Below are 24677 nucleotides of genomic sequence, written 5' to 3'. Positions count from 1 at the left end.
CAAGAAATACCCAGTCATGGTCCGCTGGCACGGCGGTGGCTTTGTCGTCGGGCATCGAATGTATGAGCCCTGGTTCGCACAGTGGTTGCTGGACCTTGCTCTCGATCGCGAAGCAATCATCGTCACACCGGACTATCGACTTCTGCCCGAGTCAGACGGGAGCGAGATACTCAACGACGTAGCGCACTTTTGGGGCTGGCTCAACAATCTGCCGCAGTACATGGAACAGTCAGCGCTGCCTCGGCCCGATATCAACAATATTCTATGCTGTGGTGAAAGCTCCGGCGGGTTTATTTCAGTGTACTGTGCACTGCATTCCGATTTCATGTTGTCTCCGCCAGGCCGCGACGCGAACGGGAGACAAGAGATCGAGGACAGAATGGAAATAAGGGCAGTGATATCGATCTCCGCGCCTCTAGACGCCACGGCCCCTGAGTACAAGGTCCCGCGACCGCGGATCTTCATGGGTAGACGCCCCCCGCCGCCCAAAGAGGCGTTGGGGAGGATTCGGGCTTATATGAAGAATATCCCTCGTGGAAGCATTCGAACAGGGTGCGAACCAACGTCAGATATGTGGGAGTTGCTATTGTGCATTGCTCAACAAGCACTTTTGCCTCGCTTGTTTGGTAAGCGCAGTAGCGAAGGCAAGCCGGTCATCGAGGGCCTCATGGATACACTAGACAAAGGTGGTTGCAATATGGCGCCTGTTTGGATTGTACATGGAACAAATGACACCATGGTATGTTTTCATCCAAGCTTCCTGTCTTTCGAGCCGAGGGAAATAAGCTAATCAGCGTCATTGTGGTTTAGTGTCCGTCCATTTGCTCCTCCGGCTTCGCTGCTCGTCTTCGGCAGACTCAGCCGGGTGTGCCTGTCCATCTAAGCCTCTGCCCAGGGGAGCATCTTTTCGATGTAAACACCGGAAGAGACGCGGACTGGGTTCGGCAAGGCGCGCATTTCCTCGGTGAACATTGGCCATGTGTAAAGTATGACCAAGGTGTACCTATAAATCGGTTGCAGCGCATTGGAGATCATGGAGAAAGCGTGCGTATGAAGACAGGTTTGTGGGACGAAGAGAAGACAAACGAGCAAGCACCAGTCCAAGGTCACGTGGTTGCGTAGTCAGGGAGGGGCTGCACTTGCCAAGTTGGTTGGAGGGTCCAAAACCATGATGCGTAGGTGGGCGAAACCCACTACGTATCAGGAAGAACACTGCCCGCGATAGAGCGCTAATTCCATTCCCTTTCGGAATCCCAGTATCCAATACAAGCCCTTAGACCAACCTTAGAAGTATCAGAAATAACATCAGATGTGAATCAGGGACTACTTGTTCGCTAAGTACACAGTCTTCGTCGAAGCATGGGATCTTACATATAGATACTACGCGTTATATACTAAGATATGGGAATCAAGAATTCACCCGCAATCTACCGCCCCAATAATGCAAAGCGATAAAATCCCTTGTTACAAATACTAGAGAGAGGGGCTGGGGTTTGTTTTCTTTATTTAGGTACTTATAATAAGTTATAAGGTAAGAAGTTGGTGGATATTGAAAATGTCCGTCCCTCCGTTGTATCCTAAAGCATCTAAACCGCAGTTTACGCAAAAAAATAATATATGCACCATCCTCAAAAACGTTCATCAATTGCCCTTGTAGCTCAGTGGTATGAGCGCGCCACTCGTAGGTATATTTATTCAAATTTACCAAGCAATGGTGAGGTCCTCGGTTCAATCCCGAGCAGGGGCATTGTACTTTTTTGTTTATTTTTGTCTTCTTTTTGTCAACTAGTCACTGTGGATAGAACACTAGCACTAGAGAAATACGAATGTTGTAGCGCCTGCGGCTTATAGTTAGTCTTCGGCTCCATGATCAAGGTAGCTAGCCACTTAACAGGCAGGGAAGTTACCTCCACAGCGGACAAGCGCTGGCCACTCTCATACCGAACTAACTGGCCGACAAGGTCCCGTCCGTTCGAAGATGCGCCCTGTAGAACCTCATCCCATGGTTTAGCCGGATACTTGTAGAACTCGATTTTGCCCCAGTCTGGGAGCTTCGCGGTCTCCTGGAGTAGCGGGCCTGTTAGCGTAAAAAAATATTCTGGAAGAAGAACGTACCGGCCAGCTCTCCTCATCGGGCGTGCCCAGTGTCGTAAAGATAGACTGGATCAAGGACAGATCACTTCCGACCGGTCCCGCGTCGAAAAGCTGTTTGTGACCCGCGGCTACTGCCTCTGCGACGACGCATCCCGCGGCCCAGAGGTCGAGGGCTGGCCCGTATCCCTTATACCCGAACAATACCTCTGGCGGCCGGTAGCAAGTCGTCCCGACATCGGTGATCTTCTTGTCGGCGGGCTCAGCCTCGATGCTCTTGTCTCGCCATGCGATCCCAAAATCAGCTAGATATGCTGGTCCGCCTGGAGAATCGACTAGGATGTTCGATGGCTTGATGTCGCGGTGGATGATCCCCCTTTCGTGGCACGCGGCTATCGCAGCAAACATATCGCGCAAGATCGTTTTGGTTTGCCCGGCGGTCAACATGTCTCGGCGGAGGAGGGTCTCGAAATCATGCTTCTTGTACGGAAAGACGAGAATGAAGCGGCCGCCATCGTGCTTGAATGTTTCCAGCAAAGGGATGATGTGCTCGCTGGCTGCTTCGCGGAGCAGTTGGGCTTCGCGCTGGACATCGTGTGGTGGTTCGAGGAGATGCGGGGTCGTGATCTTCAGCGCGACGAGGGCGCCGCTTGCGGATTTGGATTTGTAGATGATTGAGTGTAGACCATCGAAGGTGTGGGTGCTGCCTGTGTAATGACCAATCTTTGTACCTGTTTCCTGGCTGGAGGCGGTTGTGTCGGCTTCTAGCTCTGCATCTGTTGTCTTTGAAACTGTGGCCTCTGCGGCGTCGAGTGCCGCTTGGTAGATTTGATCATATTCTTCCTGCGCGATTTAGAGCCTTTTCAGAGGTCGCGGGCTTAAGAGATAGACCTTCGATGTGGCTTGTTCATATGCCTCGCTCTCGAGCTTTCGAGCTTGTGTTTGTGCTTCGGTGAATGCTGTGGATGAGGATGACTGCTGGTATGCAGTGGTACTGGTGACACTTGTTAGTTTGAATAATTCTTTCTTTTGAGCAACACGTACAGAGATTGGATGGTTCTCAGGCGATCTGTGAAACTAAGGGTCTTCTTCCACTCCATGGTTGAGTGAAGTGAAGATGGTTGGGTGAAGATGAAGCGGGACCAACACTAAATAGGAAGATCCGCAGATCAGGTCACCTGACGCTAGCCCACCAAGTGTAGATGTACATCAATCACCATCAGGGAGAACTCTGGTTACAGAAGACATTCCCTACACCTTCTGACCTACCAAAGGTAGAAGTAGATGACTTATTAAGAAGATGTATCAATACTTGAGATCACATCTCTTACTTATCTGGCAATGACGTTAAGCAGCGAGTGCAAGCACTCAGCCCAGAGCTCCGCCTATCCGGGAGAATCCTGCTTGCAGAAGAAATTCGCTACATCCTCTGGCCTGCACATAAGGACAATCCACCGGCCCGAGTCCGCATATTCTATCGGACCATGTTTATAGTGTACAGTAACTGCTAAAGGGGTCACGGGCAAGAGCCTATAAAGTAACTAATAAACGAAGCATATCACTACTGACATTTGTGTTCTGATGTAGATAAGTACTATATACCATGGCCGTAGCCGCGTGCAGGGCTACAGAGACAGTCGAATATTACCACGTGCAAGCCAAATCCAAAGAGATTAACTCCTCCGCGTAGTATCCAGCAGACTCTGAGGCCAAAGCTGATGCTTCTTAAAACTCCAAAGAGATGAGACTGACTCTCCCATCTTTCTAGCGCCCCGACTCCCGTAGGTATGAAGAATCGAGTGAAGAGCCACTACAAGAGTTGCAACTAGACCAGATTTGCAAAGAGGGAGGACTAGCTCTTTGAGCTCGCGGCAACGGCGTTTCACTTTGTGGCCGTGGCTTATTTTTCTGTTTTCTGTTAACCTCACCTTTCCTCCCGCACACCCTCACCCTCACCCTCAACAATCCCAACACATCTCCAACCTTACGTCGAGGTAAACTTACATTTGGATTAGATTTGAAAATAACCTTTTGAAATCCGGCAATCGAGTCGTATTACTTTTCTTCTTTCATTGAGCTGCAGGCCGTCTCCCTTTCCGCAGCACACCCCGAAATCCCCAACACATTCGAATCTTCAGAAGAAAGTGGCTTCACGATCAACTCACATTCAAAAGAACCAAGTCCCTGGAGCAGCCCAACATAGTTTCTGCTCTCTCAAGGTATTCACCTACATCTCATTCTAGGCTATAAAAACACTTCGGACTCAGGCTAACAAACTTCCTCTGAAAAGATGTCCCTAGCGCGCTTTAGCACCACCGCAAAGACGGTCATCGTGGGCGGCGTCGTCATGCCCGACGCGCCCACTTTGTTAAGTCATTTGCGACAGTGGCATGGCAAACTGTCCGCTGAACAATACAAGGCAAGACTCAATAAGGCAGTCGAGCAGGTGACCGATGTGTTCCAGACGCACCAAAACTTCACGGACGAGTCTTCGTTTCCCTAAATGAGTTGGCCGTATCAACGATAGAGAACTTCGGCCAGTTCAAGCAGACTTCCGCGTATAAGACCGTGTGGAAGAAAATGAACGACAGCCTCAAAAACGTCGTCAACAACCAGCGACAAGTCGCTAACGCCAGGGCAGAGATCATAGCCAAATGGGGAGTGCCTGGCCGCGAGTTCAGTGAGCTCAACGACTCCCACGGCTTCGCGAAGTACGGGGCCAGGCTCGCTAAGCTTGCGCCGGACTACGCACGGGCTATGGAACTCGTTGTCATGGCGGAATTCGACCGGTTCCATGACGCGGGTCGTGGAAAGCCGCTTTGATTGAAGCCCAGCCAATGCGGCCTAGAGCTAGCGGTGAAGAAGGCCCTGATGAACCCAAGGCCTCCTCCCATCACGGTGCAAAAGATGACGCTATATCAAGTCCAGCTCGCGTCCGACCATCTTCTCGAGGAACTACCGCAAGTCATTCAAGGGGCCATCACAAGCCAGGCCTTCGCAACGGGTTCCCTTGGCAATCCACCACAGCTGCCAGCCGGCTACGTCGTCGGAGAAGTCGATGGTGGCACCAATGTCAATTCTACAGGTAAGTTTGACACTGGACATGTCGAGCTCAGCTCATTATATAGGTTACTAACTTCGTTACAGTCACCCACAGTCCGAACTGGCTGTCAAGTCGAAGAACGAAATATGGCCATGGACCATCACATATCTTGCTTCGAACCCCAAGTTCCCTCGGAGCCTACAGCGACTATCACGACCAGATATCTTAGATTGGCTTTTAAAGGCTATAACGCTATTATCGACCTCAGCTCTGGGGGGAGACGCTACCTCGAAACATCTTGGGATATCAAAAGCGCAGCTCTGTGGTAACTACAATACCACAAACAGACCGCGGTCGACACCGAAGCTAGAGAAGGGCAGTACCTGCGTTACATACGTGATCTCCAAGCAAGGCCATCCTGGCTGATTGAGCGCAATGCCGACGACGACGAACATCTTCCTCACGAACTCCGTACTATCCCGTCCTCTGCCCCTGTGCGCCAACCCATTCAATCCCATGCCACCGCTTGCTCTCTCCCTAATCCCATGGTCCCCAGCAAGCTCACTCGGCCAGGGGCCTCTACCAAGGTCCCTCCAACCACCAACGGCTCTAATAGCAACGAGGATTTTACGGACGACAAGGTCATGAGCTCAGATACTGATTTGGAATCAGAGTCAGAAGGTGAAGCTCCTAGTTCCCCAACAAAACCACCGCCGGCATAGTGTCAGCAACCCTAGGCATTATTCGAAGACGTGCTTACTGCAATGCCTGAAGAGTCTCCGAAGAGAGGCCTGATCGACCATGGCCGTGAGAATCTCCTAGAAGACATAATATTGACGGCCGCACAGGAGACCAAATCGTTCAAAGAACTGCGGGATGAACTGGGTTGGAGGAGATCAAAAAGACCCTGACAGCAGGGCTGGGCCCTTCAGTTGCACAAATGTGCAAAACTAGAAGCTTCAACCTCGAGATGTAAGTATACAGCCTGCCGAGACCCCTACCATCAATCCGAACTGGATCGAATCTGATCTCGTACAGCTCGAGGGCCTGGGCAGTGCCCTTTTCGACCTTACTCCGTCCACGTTCCGCGACTCCATCATATACATGCGTATGCATATCCTCGCGGTCTCGGATAACGAGTTCCGTCTTTAGACCGGCCATGGCCAAACCAGGCCACTGTCACAAAGACCCGCATTTCCGGCCACGGCCCACGAGCGAACCAAACACGAGGGCCGCTCCCTTCATTGCCTATATCATATGGCGCCATGTCATGTCCTAGCCGCCGAGTCCCCGTTTTCAAAGGGTTGTGATGCTTTACAAGCATCACCAAACAAGACAAACCCTCTCACCCGCAACGACCGCCTCCTTTTGGACCTAGCCGAGATGTGAGTCGCCATGATCTGTATTTCCGGCCATGGCCGGTTTGCTGCTGAATCCCTGCTTGGGTTATGGTGCGCTTTGAAATCGCGTTTAGTGGCACTGGTCGATCTCCTGAGGTTCGATATGCAACTAGGGCTGTACCGGGCGATCCAGTCCGGCGTCTTGCTGTTTTTGTTGGTTGAAGCGATTTGATTGAGCCATGGCTCATTCGCTATGTGACTACAGGCTGGTGGGGAGAAGAACCCGCTGGAGACGATAAGGGTACTCTTGTTGATAGACTTGGAGGGGATGCGGTCGCTGAGAAGAAGGAGGTGGATCTCCCACTGTGCTGGTGGAGGCAGCACATCCGAGATAAGAAGCAGAAGATGTGGTAGACCTGTTCCTGTATGCTCAAAATAGCATCCTTGACTATTAGGAATGGGTTGGCGAGCACTAGGATTCGGACATTGCTGAAGGTCATACAGAATCCACTGAGGTATCATTGCCGTTCATGAGGAACAGGCATGTTGGTTTACAGTATTGTGTACTTCTAGATTAGTTTAGGAAGAAGTTGGCATCTACGCAAAACAGACCAGGGCCCAGCCACACAATCCGCTATAAATCTCTTCAGGATGGTTAGGAGAGTGGGCTTACAGTACTGTGTGAGTCTGGATTAACCTGCGATGAAGATGACATCATCACGGAAAAGGCAAGAAATCTAAGACTCCTTCGCCCTTTGTGGAGAGAGAACAGATCAATTGCCCGAGCGAGCCATCCCAGTATCTTTCAGCTGAGGCTATGTGTCGGGTAAGCTCCGTATGGGCCTGTAATCGGGTACAACACTTTGAGGTTGAATGTTAATCAGGCTGAGCACTGACCTACAGTTTGGTGGCAGGCAAGATTAATCTAGGAACTCTTGGTCTGTGGCCAGGTATAGCTTTGTCAGAGCACATCATGATTCAGGGTGGAAGAGTTAGTCTCAGCTCAGTGGCAAGCGGTTATTACTTAAGGAGCGCCAGGTCTGCAAGCAGATATAGCGCTGTAAGAGCATTTAGTTTTGACTTTATCTTTGGCTCAGTGGTAAGCAGCCATTACTGAGGGACACATAGTCATCGCTGTCAAAGCTTTACCATTTTGTGTTCGGCCGATGCGCTCGGGCCGTAACTAAACATGGAATCGGTTTAGAGGTACGTAGCATAGGCATAGGATACCTAGTGATATGTATAGACGAAATGTGACAACCCCATGCATATCAGAAGAGGAACCCAAGGGTAGTTAGGGCTTGGTATGTAATTTAGCTGCGTATCATTGCAGAGGCTGGACCAAGAGCAGAGCGTTGAAATTAATATAGTACTGTATCTGGGTTCTAAAGAGTCCGACTGCCTTGGTACTGAACAATAAATATACAGTAAATTTTGTTTGAAGTACTCTTACTCTCATAACAGGTAAGAATATCCATGGAGAAAAAAATGAAAAAAGAGATATGCCAACTGGCTGGATTGAACAACCGACCTTGTCATACCGGGATTGGTTAAATAATACAAGTGACACGCTACTACCACTGAGCTAAGCTGGCAATGTACTGCTAAAAGCTGTTGCTAACGCGCTTATGTGCCTAGAAGACAAGTCGATAACTATTCTTACATGAAGTCTTATACTTTATCAGGTTCTTAATATATAATAGACACAAACCCCAAGCCTTACGCTACCATTAGTCCATTAACCGCTGTAGGACCACAGATATAACATCACCAACCACCACCGAATCTCTGGGTCTCCAATAACTGAACAACCATGTTAGCCATGACTCCACAAAATATAAAAAATGCCGAAAAAAATTGGAGTGCCCCCTACCCGGATTGAACGAGTGACCTTTGCATACCAGTAGTCTCAAATTAATTTGAAAATACAAGTGCAACGCTACTACCACTGAGCTAAAAGGGCGCTGTTGTACATTCGAGACTGTGCCTATTTATATCAAGCAAAAAATGCACAGATGCCTCTCTATCCGGTGCAGTAAGGACATATACCTTGCAGCTGGCTTGCATAAAATAAGATCTGGACTGGGTGTTAGAAAGTTCTATATAAAGGCGAAAATTTATACCTGGGTAAGCAATAGATGGCATGGTGAGGTAGGGCAACTCAAAGCCTCATTCACCTTGTGTTTCACCACGCGGTATATATATTCTTTGGTATGGGCCATGCCCCATCTTTGGCTGTGGTGAACTTGAAGAGGAAAAAAAAAACGAGAAGAAATAGGGCTGCTTGACACATTAAACTTGGATGGACAAGTTCTGCCACAGACTCTGCGTGCAGTCCAGCGCAGCATGGACGTTGCAGGCCTGGTATAACCCGAAGGTCTTGTATAGCCGGAGACCACCCAAAAACCCCTAGGTACTCTTCCACCAGGTTGGACTTCGATTTGCTTCAATGACAGAAACATGATGTGGTGGTCATGGCATTTAGTTAGTTGAGATTCTAAAGAAACCCAGGGAAGATAAGAAATTTAAAAAGTTCAAAGCCACTGGCGGATTCCTGATAATTGGCGCTTTTGAACTTTGGCCTTGACCTTTTTTTCACCCTGGACCATTCACCACAACACATTTACCCATCCCAGCCTACTGCACACCATCACCCTACATCTGCTTAAGTGGCCCTATGGCACAGGGGTATCTATTCAGCACTGGTCCCACTGATGATGGGAACACTACACCCGACAAGCCCGTATTTTCTAATAGTGATCTGGACTCAGCTTGTAGCTATAGATACATAGACCATCCTGGTCCTGGTCGCTTCACTCCTCTCAACCTCCAGCCTCCTTAGCTGCCCCGGCATTAGCCTCCGCTACGGGCATTAGGGTATGCTTGTTTCATCCCACTCCTGCCGCTTCCTTCTGTTTCCATTGTGTTGGTCTGGCTGCTTTGTGCCTGACAGGCGCGATTTACTTTCTGTGACTTGCTGTGCTGCCCAAGCGTCCATCATGGGGAAAGGTTCCACGAAAGCAGCCTTGGCCAGAATTATGTATTGACATTGACTGGATAACAAGAAACAAGTACAAACAGACGACGCGAGTACCGCCCATGATCATTACCCCACCCTGCTCCAAAATAAGTATATACACAATACACACATCCAACAAGCTAAAACCCAAAGCTATCAAGCAAAGAATTCGCATCCGGCTCATGGAACATTGTCGGCGGCGGCTGCTTCTTCTGCGCAACCGGAGAAGGCGGCTTCGGCGGCATATCCGCCACCACAAGACTACTCCGACGGCGGAGCATCTTCCGATAATCAATGGCGCCATCGACCAAATTGATCGTGCCGTCCTTGGATAGCTGTGTAGACGGCACCTCCCTTAGGAACTCCCAGTGGCGGACGAGGTCAAGCGCGAGGAGGTCGCAGCCCATCCGGTCGTAGAGACGCGCGTTTCGCAGGACAAAGTCCCATTCGGCTTGGGCGGAGACCTTTGAGGCGCCCTTTAGGGTCTGCAGGGTCTTTTCGCGGAGTTGTTTGTAGAGGACTACGAGGGCTGGGTCGTTGGAGAGGTAGGATTTGGCTTGGAGGGGGATTGAGCCCGGGGTTTCGGGGGAGGTTGGGTCTGAGGGGATGAGGGATTCGACGGGGGACTGAAAGTGTTAACTAAGTCTATGGGTGGCAGGAGGTAACTCACAATAAGTGACCGCACGGCCATATCGCGACGGCCGAGCATCCAGAATGCCCAGGAAGCCATCCAGCGGTTTCCGTCGACGGCGGCTTCAGGCAGGACTCTTGTTTCCAGGATCTCTTTCAACACCGGGCCATCATCTCCTTCGTAAGCTCGAGCGACGGCGATTGCGAGCTGAAGATCGCCGACTTGGTTGAGGCAGACCTGAACAGCATCTCGCAAGTGGTCCGCCAGAAGGAAGAACGTCGCAGCGTATTCTGTAGTTTGTAAGTAAAGACTTCATAACGAGAAGTAGGAGCGTACCGAATCGCCGCCGCCCAAGCAGCGCATATGCGTTCTTCAGAGCGGCAGTCTGCCATCGAGGTTCTCGAAAGTCGTTCGCCAGCAACTTTTGCGTCGCAGACTGCTCTCGGTTCCAGTGAGCCATCCTCCAAAGACCCTGAAGAATGTTCTTCTTCCTGAGCGCCAAGTAGTATAAAGAGCAGTCGATTGGGTTCCTCTCTTCAGATTTGGTGTACTCATTCCGAGCCACTACCTCCAGCTGTGCGCGCTGCAAATTGTTAGCTCATACTCCGCATCGGGCGATACACTTACAATCGCTGCAGGGCTCGACAGCCACATGAACATCCCGCTCTCCCGAGCAGACTTCCATGACAGCTTGCCACCGAATTGCCTCGACACAAGGTCTATGAGTATGTCTTGGCTGCCACTGTGGAAAGCCCAAACAATCTCTCGCCAGGATACCGTGTCGTTATTCGCGATCCCCTGACTCCTGCGCAGCATGTGCTGTCGGAAAAACAAAAGATAGCGCGCAGCATTGTCATCCATCGAACGCCGATGCTTCTCAACAGTGGCGACGCATTCGATCGTGTCGACTAGCCGGACTTGTTCCTGGCTAGTCAGCTGCGGCAAGGCAACCCGCGCCAAGTTCTCGTTGAGAATGGCTGCCGTGGCCTCGTCCACGACCGTAGGCTCGTCCTCGATAGAAAGGTCTGCATACGACGAGTGCAGTTCTTTAGATACTGCTTTTTGTGGAGTCTTCTCAGGTTAGCTTAGACTACATATCTGCTAGGTAAATCACTCACATCACGATCAAAGTAGATATCTTCCAACGGCATCTCCAGGAAGCCGTCAATATCATCACCCTCGGTATAAAACTTCAACTTCCAATGAAGATCCATCAAGATCGCATGCACCAGGTTCGTCTTGCCGCTGAGTATACACTGGGCAAGGAACTGCGGGTGAAACACAGGAAGCGCGCCATTGAGTCGGCTCACGACTTCAAACAGATCTACAGTTGATGAGCCACGAGTAGGAATACGGAGCTGCGATACCAGCCGGTCTGCGACTTCAATCTCATTGTCGTACACGAAGAGCTGGTTGCCCGCGCCTATAGCCAGGTGGCCGTTGCTCAGCCAGCAAGAGTCTCCAATAGGATGAGGGGTGAGATCGCGAATCCAAATCTCGCGGATTTGCGTCCAGGACGGGCCAGAATCGAGATAGTCGTAGCGTAGCTGGGTGAGGAGGATGACTTTATGTGGGAACCCCACAGCGAGAACGGACTGCATGTCTGGCGTGGATGTCCAGTCCAAGTCACGGATGATGTCTTGCTGGGCGAAGTGCTCCTCATACTCAAGCTGCGCCCCTTTTGTATCCCAGATTGTCAGATGCGTTCGATCTTCATCGACGAGTGCGGCCTTCTTGATGGAACTCCCACTAGCAAGAGAGATATTCGTAATCCCCGTCTCAACCGTAGACGTCAGTAGCCAGTCTAATCGGCTATTCTCCGTGTCTACCTTGGCGGTCCATGTGCGGACAAGTCCAGTCGTCGTATAAGAAAGCGCGATGTCGGGTGAAAACATGTCAAAAAATCCCGACATCTGAGTCCGAGGACCGGCGGGATCCACAGGTAGGAAGTATGCGACGTCCTCTTTCAGACCTAAATCAAATGTACAGAATTTCCTCAAGTGGCATTCGGACTTGGATTGCCCCTTTGCGACTGGAAGGGTGACCTCCCAGGCAATTCCACTCATGTCCGCCCCAAGTGCCGCGATGTATACAACACCGGCATTCTTTTCTGGCGTAAGCATCTCCAAAACGCAAAGTGGTTTACTCGTGAGCTCAAACCCCGACGACGCAATCTTCTGTGCATGAAACGAGCGAACATCCCAGACAGAAACCCCCTTATGGTGTAGATTCACGATAAAGCCGCCATTCTCGACCACGCAGCTGCGGTGAATATGCTCTTCGGAGAACAACGTGCTCTTCCGGACAAGCCCCGAGCCGCTGTTCCTCCGCTTCTGCCTCCATACCAAGGCTTTGTTATCATCGGTACGTGATGTGAGAGTGTCGCCAAACGCATTTCGGAGAATCTTCTTGACGGGACCAATGTGCCCAGTCCAAGACACCTTACGAGCAATCCGATTCTTGACGGGAGCCGGATCAAACAAGACATCGACCTGCGAGTCAAACCATTCAATCCGGCCATCAAAGTGGTGGACCAAAATTGACAGCGTATCCCCAGGGTCCGCGCTCTGAAAGGCACATATTCGTGCATAGTCCTCGTCCGCAGAAAGTCCCCGCAAGAATGAAAAGTCCAAGCCCTCAACGTGGAGGATGTTGAACACATTCATCTGGGAGCCGGCCTTTGAGCCGACATCTTCCAGAGCCCAAGCAGCCAGATGCCCATCACCGTCCATTACCACACATATCTCTGGGCTCTTGGTCGCAACCTCGATAATGTGTTCCAAAGCATGATTCCCGTTATTCCCTGTACCCCGTTCCACTGCCCGCTCAGTAGCGCTGCAAAACTCCCGACTGTCAATGATGAATCCGTAGCGACGCGATGCGCCCGCTCCATTCGTCGCATGCCTCGGCTGTACAGAACGGTTCATGTCAATCTGCGTCCAGAGCTGTAGCGGCGACGGAGCATGGTTGTCAATCGCTGCCCACACTCGAATCTTATTATCGGCACATAACGTGTAGAATACATTCGCCATCGATTGCTCCCCGTGAAGCGGTCGGCGCCAGTGGAAACCCGTGATTACAGCAGGATGCGCCAGATACGACACATCGAACCGCACATCGTCGGCGCCGAACGACAATCGCCTCCATACCTTCACAAAACGATCATAAAGTCCGGTCGTAACCACAAGTGTCGAGTCGGGCGATATTTGCGCGAATTTGACCGGGTTCGCCAGCTTCTGCCGCCATGCCGCCCGGGGTGTGTCGTTCAGAAACCATAGTGTGAGATGCGAATTGCCCAGGAGGAGCTCGTCGGACGAACCCCAGGATATTGTACGGATCGGTTCTTCGTCGTCTTCGTAGCGGAGGGTAAATGACAGCGACCACTACCAAAAGCCAATGTCAGCCAAACCCTCAATCATACCCACTCTGTCAGCTCCAACTCTCTTGTGCGCGACAAACCTTCAACGTTTCGCCGTAGGTCCCGTAAGGCTCGTAGACGAAAGCATACGGACCCCCGCAAGCAGCTATCCTCCCCGAAGATTCCTCGATCGCGACAGCCTCTAGCGCAGGTGTATCGTCGACATAGATCGTTTGTAGGAGCTTGTGCGGGCCGCCGAGGATGACGAGTGCCTGACCGGAGATGTACACCTAGCGGGAACACGCGATTAGCTCAATGAATGCAGGGTCGCGGGGATCATTCTTGTATAGTCGTACAACAACTCGAAGGCCATTCCAGGACACGGTGCCGAAAGACTGGAGCTTCGCTGGGGGTCTCCCCGGCAGTACAGCTCGCATAGGGGTGGTCGGTGGGGAGATCAGACGCTCGGTGCGTTCGAAACGGATATTACACCATTGCCAGTTGAGATCGTGGGAAACTTGAAGAGGAAACAATAATCCGCAGGATACACGCTAGAGACTTAGCAGTTTGCGAGGAGTAAAATCTAAAACGAAGTCGTGTTGTCTCGGGATGAGAATGATGACGCCGTGCGGCGCCGCAGCTCCTCCGCTTTCCCTTCCGCGTGTAACCTCCACGTCTGCTCTAGCTCTATACAGCACTCATTATTATTGCTAAACTACCATGTGACAAATACTAAGATACTTTAATTAGCAAAGTCAAAGAATACTATCTCAAAAGCAGATGGTGGTATGTAGCTTGGTCCGTGGAAAAGCTCAATTTGCTAGGGACGCGCACAAGGCAGAAACATATATTCAATGCACAAATATATATGTATGAAGTAGGAGCATGATCTATCGAATTGACATTATTCAACAGAAATACAGATCTCTACATAGTACAAATCGCTTGATCGTGCAGAAGGGTATCACAATCGCATCATTCAGCATGAACCAAACAGTCAATGAAATATCATCAGAGTTCTCCGTATACTATAGCACAAATCATCCAAGTGCTTCGGCACTCAGCTCAAGGTCGTCGACTGGCAGATCCTTTCCCGCTGGTAGGCGACTCCGGATCCTGATCAACAAACCGAACAGTTCCTAAAGCGCTCCCACGTCCGGTGCGATCCCGCCGACTGGATGGACCTGTGGTAGGAACACCCACGCCTTCACGCAGAAGCCTGCTAGCGAAAGGCGTATGGAGAGGTGTTGCAGGTGTCGTGGAAGCCCGCGCCAGTATTCGTGCTCGAGCGGCTCGCTTGGAAGGAGAAGTCACAGGATTCGGCGTGATCGGGGTTGTCGACGGGTGCTGATTCTCAGCGGAGGTAATGTCGTTGAGCTTGAAAGGTGTCTCGATCTGCCAGGGATCGAATATGGACCGTTCTGTACCAGTGCCGTCACCACCGACACGACTCTGATTCCTCGTAGGGCTCACTAAAGGACCCGGAGCATCTCGAGCCTCGAAGCTGACCCTCGTCTTATCTACCCATCGACGGAACATGCCCCTCGAATGCTTTCTGAGATTACGCTCCCTTAAGGCCTCCGCGGTCTCAGCGCTGCTGTGTATTTGGAAGACGCGAAGGCTGAGCTTGCGAAGCGAGGCATTGGCTTGGCCTAGTACGCGCTGTCGACGCGCCTTGACAGCCTGCTCCTCCAACTGCCGAGCAGCGACCACACCTTCAGCCCACCGTATTAGTTTGTCATAGGCGATCTGCTTGAAGTAAAAAGTATCGGCATCTTCACAGTCTTGGAGACGCTTTGCGGTCTTTTCATGCCACCGGTCCACTAACTCAAAGACGATATCCAGATTCTTCCCCCTTTCTAATTGCAAGGCCTGCTGCTCAATATCGAGAATATCGCGTGTCTTAACTTGCCAGGTGGCAAAGACCTTCGACGCAAGGTTCACCTTGACCCTTCGCCGAACCATCGCATAAGCTTCCTGGCGGCGACGTTTGGCAGACTCCATCTTGGCGACATGCCAGCGCTTGATAGTGCGAGTCGAGATGAAATAAAACCTGGCATCCTGCGCCCACTCTTCCAACTTCGCTACATGCTCTCGTTTTGAGCGCCAAGCCACGAGAGATTCCTGGGCAAGGCGCGGCGCATAAAATTCGTAAGCCATATCATCGCGCTGGTGTTGGAAGACCAACTGGTTCCGCCAGGTAGCAAGCTTTGATCGGAGCAGTTCTTCATTCCGCTGCTCCTCGTAGGTATCAGCGTGATGGAGTAGTTGCGTATATTTCTTGCGGACATGAGTAACAAAGGTGGAAAACACCTCGCGCGAGATCCGTTGTTCGCGTATTCGTTGCATAAGACGGTATCTTTCCGCGAGAATCCATTTGTACATGGTTTCGATCTTCATGCGCTCTTCGATTCGCGCCGTGAGAGCTTGGCAGCGGAGGTTGTCATTCCACGCAACCCACGCGTTCCGCATGATCCTCCGCCGATCCATCTCTCTTGCTTGGTTGAGCATATCTATCCGTTTTGTCCATTGATTGTACGCAGTCCGCACGATGCGTGTATCGGCCGTATCTGCAACGTGGGTCGCGGCTGGTGCCAGCTGAGCTTGGAGTCTCCATTCATCCATAGCATTTCGGAGAAGCTGATGCCGGTGTATAGCTACAGCCCTTTGCTCAGCGGCAACGACGGTTCTGGACTTCTCGCGCAAGACCTGGAGTGCAGAGGTCTGCAAGAAATGTCTATCCTGGATATCAATCTCATGAAGCCGTTCTCTGGTGTTTCGGAATGTCCGCAACCAGTAAAGCAGGGAACGTCTTTTGATAACAAAATCGTGCCATCTAGGAGCGCGCCTGTCGCATAAGCTCCAGAACCATTGCCAGTAGAAGCCTCGTCTCAATTTTGCGTTATGATGGTTGACAGCCCGCTCCTCTAGCTCCTTATAATGGTCGATTCTTTTCTTCCAAGCCTGGAGGGGTCGTTGTAATGCGAACCGTTGAGCTTTAAGTACATTCACCGCAGTGATCTCACGCCATGCATGGAAATACTTGACACCGAGGATGTGGCGCCGAGCCGCAGTAGTCTTTTTCAGCTCATCCGAAGCGACTGCCGCCCAGTGAGTAAAAGCTTTGGTCATCAAATAGACGTCTCGAGCCCGAGCGGCGCGCTCTTCAAGATGATGGAAGAACCGCTCCGTTCGAGCCACTTGCCGCTTTTCCCGGATAATTGAGTTCCAGGTCCCAAAAGCTTGTCGGATTAGAGTGACCCTGTCCCTGTTTACGGCGACCATTTCCATATTCTGATGAGCCTGACGTGCCTGCACGGCTTTCTTCATCCATTGTGTCAAGATGCGGCGGTTGATTGCGCGTTGTCGGTACATATTGAAGGTTGAAGCATCCCGTAACAGGTCCGAAAGCGAAGGCCGGTAGAGTAGTTCGGGGGGTAGATCTGGCTTCTCAAAAGCAGCGTTCGCGCCGTCGGAGGCTATCGACTCGTCCCCATTTTCACCGTCTTCAACTTCCTCGTCTGAGCCAGAAGAGCTAGCAGAGCGTACCCTTTTTGACTTGTGCGCTTTGGCACGGGAGGCCTCGGCCATCCGTCTTGAACGATCCTCATTAACGGCAGATGAGAATTCTTTTGTCTGTTCTCTCGCCGAATCTCTCGCAGACTGGAATTCGTCCATCTTACTGATCAAGCGCCGACCAACGTCCATAAACTGTGCGATCAATTGCGTCCTGTCCGGTGACTCAGCCCTCTTGCTAACCGCTTTATGATTCGGTGGTGAGGCCTGAAACTCAGGTTTGCCGGTTTCAAGTCGCGACATCGAGGACCGAGAACTTGGGCGATTGATGAAGCTCCGAGTGGTAGGGTCATCACCGATGTCGAGAATCGAGTTGAACGACGCGCGCCGTGGTCGCGGGGTCTGGATGACCTCTCGTGCAGCAGGGCTGGCCCTTGATCTAGGTTGAACATCGACGATAGAAAGTGTTTCCGTATAACCGTCGGTCTCGTTTTCCTCATTGCCGAATTCAATCACGATGCCCATCTGTTGAAGTAGGTTCTCAAACTTCTCAAACAGAGTATCTCCTACGACGTACCCCATCTTAAACAGGAAGCGCATACAGGCATAGCCTGGATCCGCCTCCGGCCCATGTTCCTCAATCGCCGCATCGTACTCTTTGAATAGGACTCTGAAAGGAAGGCGATCGGCATCTGGATGGCGCTCCGCGTGTGTGATGATCTGGAAGAGGAAGCCGACATCTGGTACACAACAAGCCGGGCGTTAGTCTTCTGAGATCAGCACAAATAATCGCATTGCAATCGCGCACCTTCGTCTGACAGGGCCGGATCTTCATAGGATAAAGCTCTTCGTTGAGCGGGAACGGGAGGCATCGAAATACTCGCGACTTAACGCGTGATCTTCGCAGCTGGCTCATGGAGACGGGAACCCAAATAGACCATTGCGAGCGCTAGAGAATTATACAACGCAGAAGCTCGCCGTCCTCGGGTTTGCGACGCCAAATAGCATCGAAGAACCCAGAAACAACGACGTTGAGATGGGGGATAGCCGCGGCCAATTTCTGGCTTGTTGTCACCGACTGCAACGGGTGTTTTGCTTTGTCGCGCTATCCAAACATGCGAGGGTGTCACGTGCCAGACGAGCACTGCTGCTTATGTAATGGCTGGTCATAACCAGCTCCGTGAACCACCGTCCAGCATCAAGTGCAAGAACAGGAAAAAATGCCATCAACGCGGACACGACCTATCGAGAAGTTTGCAAAGGCCACCTCCAAGTGTGCTACGGAGGTATGCCCGGCTTCTCCCGCCCTGCGGATGTGGGATCTGACAGTGGTTGCAGGCGGCAGTATATGGCAAGTGCATTGTCGCAGACTACCAAGGAGTGCATAAGGACATGTGCGCAAAAGAGTTTATGAAACTCAAAGATTGCTTCTTGGTATAGTACTTCGATGTTTCTGTACTCCTAATAAATGGCTGACGGCTCAAAAGGCGGCGTCTAAGAAACCTTGAATGAGGGGGAGATTTGCTAGAATATCATGTGTATATTATGGCGTAACGGATGCTTTACTCAAGAATATAAGGCCAATGGCACTTTGTTTAGGGGAAATAATGCAAAGTTATGGATATACCTAAGTTCATGAGAAATGCTATTTTGAGAAAATCATGATCTCTACCAATTGCTATCGAGTCTAAAAAATCATTGCGCATATCCGTCTACAGCTTCAGCAGCCGCAATAAGAAAGTGGCGTTCTGCACTTCCTGCTCTTCTTGCATAATCATACCCTCTTCGTCTGCGCTGGGCGCCTTGCCATCAGCCGATTCACGCTTTTCTAGAGGCCGGCGCACGGCCTTCTCAATGACCGAAGCCTGGGTCTCGAAAGCCTCGTTGATGCCAATGCTGTCTGGGTCAGAGAGAACCACGTATTCCATCTTGACGTCGTCAGTAGGAACCAGACCGGCCTTCTTACGGAGACGCTGAAGTCGGTTGACGATCTCTCGGCCAAGACCTTGGTGAGCCAGCTCCGGGTACAGCTTGGCATCAAGAATGGTCAAGACATCGCCATCAGCGGCGGGCTCCTTGTCCCCAGACGAGGCATCCTGCTTGAGGCCTCGCTTGACCACAAGGTCTCCTTCGACGAGCTCAATGCCGTCGACAAGGATCTTCTTGTCGGCAACGAACTGCTTTACGTCGTCACTGGTCAATGATGGCAGAGCCTTCTTGACCTTCTGCACGTCCTTCTTCAGCTTCTTACCCAGAGTGGGCCAGTCAGCAGTCACGCTGTACTGGACGTTGTACTTGGCTTCATCGGTGGACAGAATAAGTTCCTGGATGTTGATCTCTTCGAGGATGTAGCCCTCCAGGGACTTCACATCATCGAGGTACTGCTGGTCCTGGTGAATCACAACCAGGGACTTCAGAGGAGTCTTGAGACCAAGAGACCGGCGCTCACGGGAGACACGAGCCATTTCGATTACCTTCTGCATGCGTGCCACTCTCCTCTCAACAACCTCATCGAAGAGCTCCTCACGAACCTCGGGGAAGGGAAGGAAGTGGACGCTCCGGCTGTCCTCACCACGAATGGCTTCGGGAATGTGAGGGAGAAGGCGTCCGTAGATGTTGTCGGTAAGGAAAGGTGTGAATGGGGCAAGTCCTCGGACGAGGGTGTACAGAACCTCGAACAGAGTGTTCAAAGCATGCAGAGTGTCGTCAACACCGTTCTCGCCCTTAAGACGCTTACGGTTGAATCGGATGTACCAGTTCGTGGTGTTCTCAATGAGGCCCAAGAGCCGAGGAACGACTGTGTACAGACGGTACCCAGCCATCTCCTGGTTAACAAACTTGAGCAGACTCTGGCAGCTGGCCAAGATCCAACGGTCCATGACGTTAGTGTTGGAAGCCTCAACCTTAGGATCCCACATGAAGTCGATATCGGAGGTCTTCTTGAGCAGAGCTGCCTGACCCTCGAAAAACTTGTAACTGTTCCACAGAGGAAGAAGAACCTTGGCGACAATCTCCTTGACACCGGATTCCTTGAACCGCAGCGGTTCAGCACGGACAACGGGAGAGTTGATGAGATAGAGACGGAGAGCGTCCGAGCCATATCGGTCCATGATGAGCGAAGGGTCGGGGTAGTTCTTCAATCGCTTAGACATCTTCTTTCCATCCTCCGCGAGCACAATACCGTTCACAACGCAGTTCTTGAAGGGCAGCTTGCCGAAGAGGTGGGTACCGAGGACGGTCAGGGTGTAGAACCAACCACGAGTTTGATCCAGACCTTCGGCAATGAAGTCACCAGGGAAGCTCTTCTCAAACTGCTCCTTGTTCTCAAAAGGATAGTGCTGCTGCGCATACGGCATAGAACCCGATTCGAACCAACAGTCGAACACTTCGGGGACGCGGCGGAGAACGCCGTTGCCCTTCTTGCTCGGGATGGTAATGTTGTCCACCTTGTCACGGTGGATGTCAGTGATCTCTTCTTCGTAACCACTGAGCTCCTTGAGCTCCTGGATGCTGCCTACGGCAACAATTTCGCTAAAGTCCTCGTTAGCCCAAAGAGGGAGAGGGGTACCCCAGAATCGGTTTCGAGAGATGTTCCAGTCGCGAGCATTCTGGATCCAGCTAGCGAATCGCTTGTCCTTGACAGCGCTAGGAACCCAGTGGGAGTCTTCGATACCTTTGAGCATCTGTGGGATGATGGGCTGGATCTTGACAAACCATGAAGGAACGGCTCGGTAGATCAGCGGGGTGTCTGAACGCCAACAGAATGGGTAACTGTGAGTAATCTGGCTATCGACGATCAAGCGGCCAGTTCCCTTGAGGTACTTGATGATAGCCTTGTCAGCTGCCTTGACATGCTGACCCTCGAACTCGGGGACTTCGGACGTGAAGCAGCCGGTTTCGTTGACAGGGTTAGGTGGCGGGCGGTTTTCATCAATGACACCTCCTTCTAAGCCGACCTTGTAATCGTCCTCACCATACGAGGGAGCCTGGTGGACGATACCAGTACCGTCCTCAGCTGTAACATAGGTGGCGTTCAGGACGCGGTAACCGTGGTCCTTGAAGGTCTCGTAGAAGTAGTTGAAAAGAGGCTGGTACTTCCAGTCCTTCATCTCAGAACCTTTGAACTTCTGAACAATCTTAAACTTGGCCTTCTTGGGGTCCTTGTATAGCGTTCGAAGCAGAGATTCGAGCAGAACGTAGTGCTTGCCGGAGGCTTCGTCGAAGATCTTGATGTACTCGAAATCCGGGTGTACGGCAAGGGCGGTGTTTGAGGGAAGGGTCCAGGGGGTGGTTGTCCACGCAAGAAGACATGTCTCTGGATCCTCAACGAGGGGGAATGTGACCACGACAGCGGGGTCCTGGACATCCTTGTAGTTCTGCTGAGCTTCGAAGTTGGAAAGCGGGGTGTTGAGCGCGGTAGAGTACGGCATGACACGGAATCCCTTGTAGACGAGGCCCTTGTCAAACAGCTGCTTGAAAACCCACCACACAGACTCCATAAACGGGGTGTTCATAGTCTAGATCGCCAAACATCAAAAGTCAGTTATGCTTCCGCGCAATCCTCCTTGGTTCTGGAAAGGCGAACCTTGTAGTCGTTGTCAAAGTCGATCCAGCGACCGAGCCTCTCGATAGTGTCGCGCCATTCGGACGCGAACCTCATGACAATGGCCCTGCACTCCTCATTGTACTTCTCAATTCCGAGCTTCTCAACGGCTTCCAATCCGGACATGCCCAACTTCTTGTCAATTTCATACTCGATGGGCACGCCGTGTGTATCCCAACCGAATCGTCGCTCGACATAGTGGCCCTTCATTGACCAGTATCGGGGAATGATGTCTTTAATGGTGGAAGCCAACAGATGGCCATAGTGGGGGAGACCGGTAGCGAACGGGGGACCGTCGTAGAAGGTGTACGGTTTGCGACCCTTGGAAAGTTCGACCTGCCTCTGGAAGGCATTGATCTCCTTCCATCGCTTGAGGACAACGTCCTCCTCCTTGGGGAAGTCGATGGACATGGTGGGAGCTGTAGCGTGGTGATTGTCCTAGCACACGAGCGGTGGCCGCGGGGTAGAATCGCTTTTTGAAGAAAAAGTAGTGAGTCACCCCGCCCTGGCGAGCTGTGCCAAGCCCCGCCCTGTCACTTGAGCACACCCTATCTCTTGTATATTAAGGAGGCTACACGTAAATAACCTTGTATGTATTGTATATTTTACATTGCCCTGCGCATATAAAACGTGGTATAGTGTATTTAGAAGGTCATTTGCGATCACTCCTCCTCTTCTTCATCGTCCTCGTCTTCTGATACTTCCTCACCTAGCTCTTTCAATCGTTTCTGTGGCGAACAAAGATTAGTATATCGGTTAACTATAGGCAAGTTGTCTGACTTACCTTGTCCTCGTTGCGCTTGGCTTCAAGATCACCGAATACGATGAGGAGATCCTCCAGTTCAGACTGTGCGGACTGACGAGCTTCTTCCTTCTCCTTGGTCTCCGCTCGCGCCTTCTCCAGCGCCTTCTGTGCCTCTTCAAGAGCCTGTGCAGTCTTTCGTGCCTCGGCTTCAAGCCTTTCGACCTCGCTTTCAGCTTGCTGGGCCCTGTTTTCCAGAGCGGAGCATTTCGAAGTGTAGTCTGCCCTCACGGCCTCGATGTCTTGCGTAGATTGCTCTTTCAATGTGCTAAGTTCTGATCGTACTGTCTCAATGGCGGATTCGAGCTTGGCGGTTTCGGACTCGTGTTGTTGCTTTGCAGTATCTAGTTTTGATTGAAGCTCATCGGCTGTCTTCTTGAGACCGGAGGCTTCAGTAGCATGCTGCTCCTTTGAGCTCTCGACTTCTGATTGTAGAGTCTCGACCTTTAGTTGAAGTTGAGCGACTTCAGACTCATATTGTCCGGCCTTGTCTGCCTTTGACTGCAAATCCTTGATAATGTTGTTGAGCTCGGCGACTTCAGATGCATGCTTTTCCCTAGATTGGTCCGTCTCCGACTTCAACGTATCTAGTTTGGCTTGAAGCTCAGCGACCTCTGATTTGTACTGGTTGGCTTGTCCAGCCTTTGACTGAACATCCTGGATGGTGCTGTTGAGACTGGCGATTTCGGATGCATATTGTTCCTTGGATCGGTTGGCCTCCGATGTTAGAGCCTCGATCTGTGCCTTCAATTCCTTAGTCTCACTAGTATGTTGGTCTCTGACTCGAGCGAGTTCGGACTCAAGTGATCGAATTCTCCTTTGGAGATCAGCCACTTCAGCCTCGTGCAGTTCTTTGAACTTGGCACTCTTTCTTTCATAATCAGCAGAAGTCTCTCGCAGCTGAGCGTCGATGGCTCGAAGCTGCTCCCCATGCTGCTTTAGTAATTCGTTCTTCGCTTGTTTATGTTGCTCGTTAGACGCTGCCAATTCCTGTTCGTGGCGTTTCTGGAGCGCGTCGTAACTCTGCTGTAGTTTTGTAAACTCCAATCCGCTCGAATCCCTAGACTTGCGATGCTCGGCTAGCTCATGATCTAGCTTATGCCGTAGAGAAACAAGCTCTGATTCTAGCTTCTGAACGAGTTCGTTTCTTTCTTCGACCTCGGATTTCAGAGAGTCAACCAATTCACGCGAAACACCTCGTTCAACCCCGTTGGTGATTACGGATATTTCGAGCCCAGGCTCACGGTCAATGGCTCGCGTTAGGCGGCTGAAGTTATCTTTCAAAAACTCAACGAACACCCTGTCGAAGAAGATATCGGGAAGCCCCCCTTCGTAATTTGCTCCTATTGTCTGTGGCAAGACCTCAAAGTCCCGGACCAAAGGAGACTCCCTTAGTCTGGTGATTTTGTCAATGTACTGCTCCCTGCCAAGCTGTTCCAATAACAGCTGGTGCAGGGTCTTGCGAGAAATAGGCGAGTCCTTTGACGAGAACTCGTAGATGATTCCTAGTAATATGGTACAGAGACCAGGCACGAGCACGTTGGCGGCACCCCTGTGTTTGGTCTCTTGCAATAGAGTTTGGATGCTGCTGCCCTCGCCAAGGAAGTCATTCACGGCATCAGGGTCTTCAAACAACCAGCCACATAGGAGCATAAGATATCCCAGTGATATCCTCTCGTCGTCGCCCCGCTGTATGCCCGTGATAAGATTTCCGGCAATCGTCTGAATGCAAGTTATCACTTCTTCGCCATTATCGGCGTCGCCCTCGGTCACTCCCATGGCAACGGACTTTGCCTCAGTATTCTCAAATAGTAGGTGGAACATCAATATAGAAGCCATCCATGTTTGATACGGATCCGCGTTCCCTCTCAGATCCGGAGGTGTCAGCAGCACGGTCAAGATGTTTGGGATTTCGTCTTGACCGCTAACATGCCCGTTTATCGCTCTTCCTAGTACGTGGACCCGAATTCCAGTGTGGTTAGTGAAGAATGCTTTGACACAGTCACAGGCTGCAAGACGCGCGTCGAGAAGCTGGATTGGGGCAGGTTCAAGCGAGAGTTTGAGCAACGCTTCAATCACGTTGATCCGAGGAAGTGGTTTCGCTTTAGTCCCATTGGCTCCATCGTTAGCCTGTCCAGCTCCCCAGAAAACCTCAACATCCCCAAAGCGCTCCTGTAGCGGCTGATTGCCGCGGATTAAATCGGCGCAGGTTGCCAGGGCCTGAATTGGTTAGCGTTGTACTTCGCATTTTATAAGGCGTTTACTGACCTTAGC

At 51.3% G+C, this 24677-nt stretch overlaps 7 protein-coding genes and 3 non-coding genes across 10 annotated transcripts; 4 read left to right on the top strand and 6 right to left on the bottom strand.

Moving 5' to 3' along the window:
- The first annotated feature begins 327 nt into the window (after window positions 1-327).
- Window positions 328-1030, top strand: BDW74DRAFT_89610 (putative polyketide synthase). Its single transcript, XM_073734021.1, has one exon. The coding sequence runs from the start codon at window positions 380-382 to the stop codon at window positions 788-790; it is 411 nt and encodes a 136-aa protein (XP_073579726.1). The 5' UTR covers window positions 328-379; the 3' UTR covers window positions 791-1030.
- Window positions 1031-1554: 524 nt separating this feature from the next.
- BDW74DRAFT_160964 (putative cell division protein kinase (Ctk1)) lies at window positions 1555-3196 on the bottom strand. The gene is made up of 5 exons (XM_073725720.1): window positions 3136-3196; window positions 2983-3085; window positions 2116-2934; window positions 1908-2063; window positions 1555-1838 (listed from the first exon to the last, which is right to left on the bottom strand). Exons 1-5 carry the CDS (start codon window positions 3189-3191, stop codon window positions 1782-1784), a joined length of 1191 nt encoding a protein of 396 aa, XP_073579725.1. The 5' UTR covers window positions 3192-3196; the 3' UTR covers window positions 1555-1781.
- BDW74DRAFT_t187 lies at window positions 1648-1747 on the top strand. Its single transcript has one exon. It is a non-coding gene; the product is annotated as a tRNA-Thr (tRNA).
- Window positions 3197-4381: 1185 nt separating the features above from the next.
- On the top strand, window positions 4382-4914 carry BDW74DRAFT_182330 (uncharacterized protein; the record flags this gene model as incomplete). Its single annotated transcript, XM_073730228.1, has 2 exons — window positions 4382-4476; window positions 4530-4914. The coding sequence occupies 2 exons, from the start codon at window positions 4382-4384 to the stop codon at window positions 4912-4914; spliced, it is 480 nt and encodes a 159-aa protein (XP_073579724.1).
- Window positions 4915-7977: 3063 nt separating this feature from the next.
- On the bottom strand, window positions 7978-8069 carry BDW74DRAFT_t185. The gene has a single exon. It is a non-coding gene; the product is annotated as a tRNA-Thr (tRNA).
- A 268-nt stretch (window positions 8070-8337) lies between these two features.
- Window positions 8338-8437, bottom strand: BDW74DRAFT_t184. The gene has a single exon. It is a non-coding gene; the product is annotated as a tRNA-Thr (tRNA).
- A 1002-nt stretch (window positions 8438-9439) lies between these two features.
- On the bottom strand, window positions 9440-14070 carry BDW74DRAFT_160960 (WD repeat protein). Its single transcript, XM_073725719.1, has 7 exons — window positions 13839-14070; window positions 13584-13772; window positions 11243-13507; window positions 10752-11195; window positions 10461-10707; window positions 10164-10414; window positions 9440-10119 (listed from the first exon to the last, which is right to left on the bottom strand). Exons 1-7 carry the CDS (start codon window positions 13917-13919, stop codon window positions 9634-9636), a joined length of 3963 nt encoding a protein of 1320 aa, XP_073579723.1. The 5' UTR covers window positions 13920-14070; the 3' UTR covers window positions 9440-9633.
- Window positions 14071-14309: 239 nt separating this feature from the next.
- On the bottom strand, window positions 14310-18052 carry BDW74DRAFT_89575 (Sfi1 family protein). The gene is made up of 2 exons (XM_073734020.1): window positions 17807-18052; window positions 14310-17738 (listed from the first exon to the last, which is right to left on the bottom strand). Exons 1-2 carry the CDS (start codon window positions 17868-17870, stop codon window positions 14548-14550), a joined length of 3255 nt encoding a protein of 1084 aa, XP_073579722.1. The 5' UTR covers window positions 17871-18052; the 3' UTR covers window positions 14310-14547.
- Window positions 18053-18218: 166 nt separating this feature from the next.
- Window positions 18219-18506, top strand: BDW74DRAFT_182326 (uncharacterized protein; the record flags this gene model as incomplete). Its single annotated transcript, XM_073730227.1, has 3 exons — window positions 18219-18284; window positions 18337-18432; window positions 18486-18506. 3 exons carry the CDS (start codon window positions 18219-18221, stop codon window positions 18504-18506), a joined length of 183 nt encoding a protein of 60 aa, XP_073579721.1.
- Window positions 18507-18598: 92 nt separating this feature from the next.
- BDW74DRAFT_160955 (isoleucine--tRNA ligase ILS1) lies at window positions 18599-22051 on the bottom strand. Its single transcript, XM_073725718.1, has 2 exons — window positions 21584-22051; window positions 18599-21515 (listed from the first exon to the last, which is right to left on the bottom strand). The coding sequence occupies exons 1-2, from the start codon at window positions 22010-22012 to the stop codon at window positions 18711-18713; spliced, it is 3234 nt and encodes a 1077-aa protein (XP_073579720.1). The 5' UTR covers window positions 22013-22051; the 3' UTR covers window positions 18599-18710.
- Between the last annotated feature and the right edge of the window lie 2626 nt (window positions 22052-24677).

Source organism: Aspergillus multicolor, assembly GCF_047715735.1.
Source record: "Aspergillus multicolor strain CBS 133.54 unplaced genomic scaffold BDW74scaffold_34, whole genome shotgun sequence".
In the NCBI taxonomy this organism is placed as follows: Eukaryota; Fungi; Ascomycota; class Eurotiomycetes; order Eurotiales; family Aspergillaceae; genus Aspergillus; species Aspergillus multicolor.
Note: the sequence above shows the minus strand (reverse complement) of the source record. Positions and strands in the feature narration are given on the sequence as shown.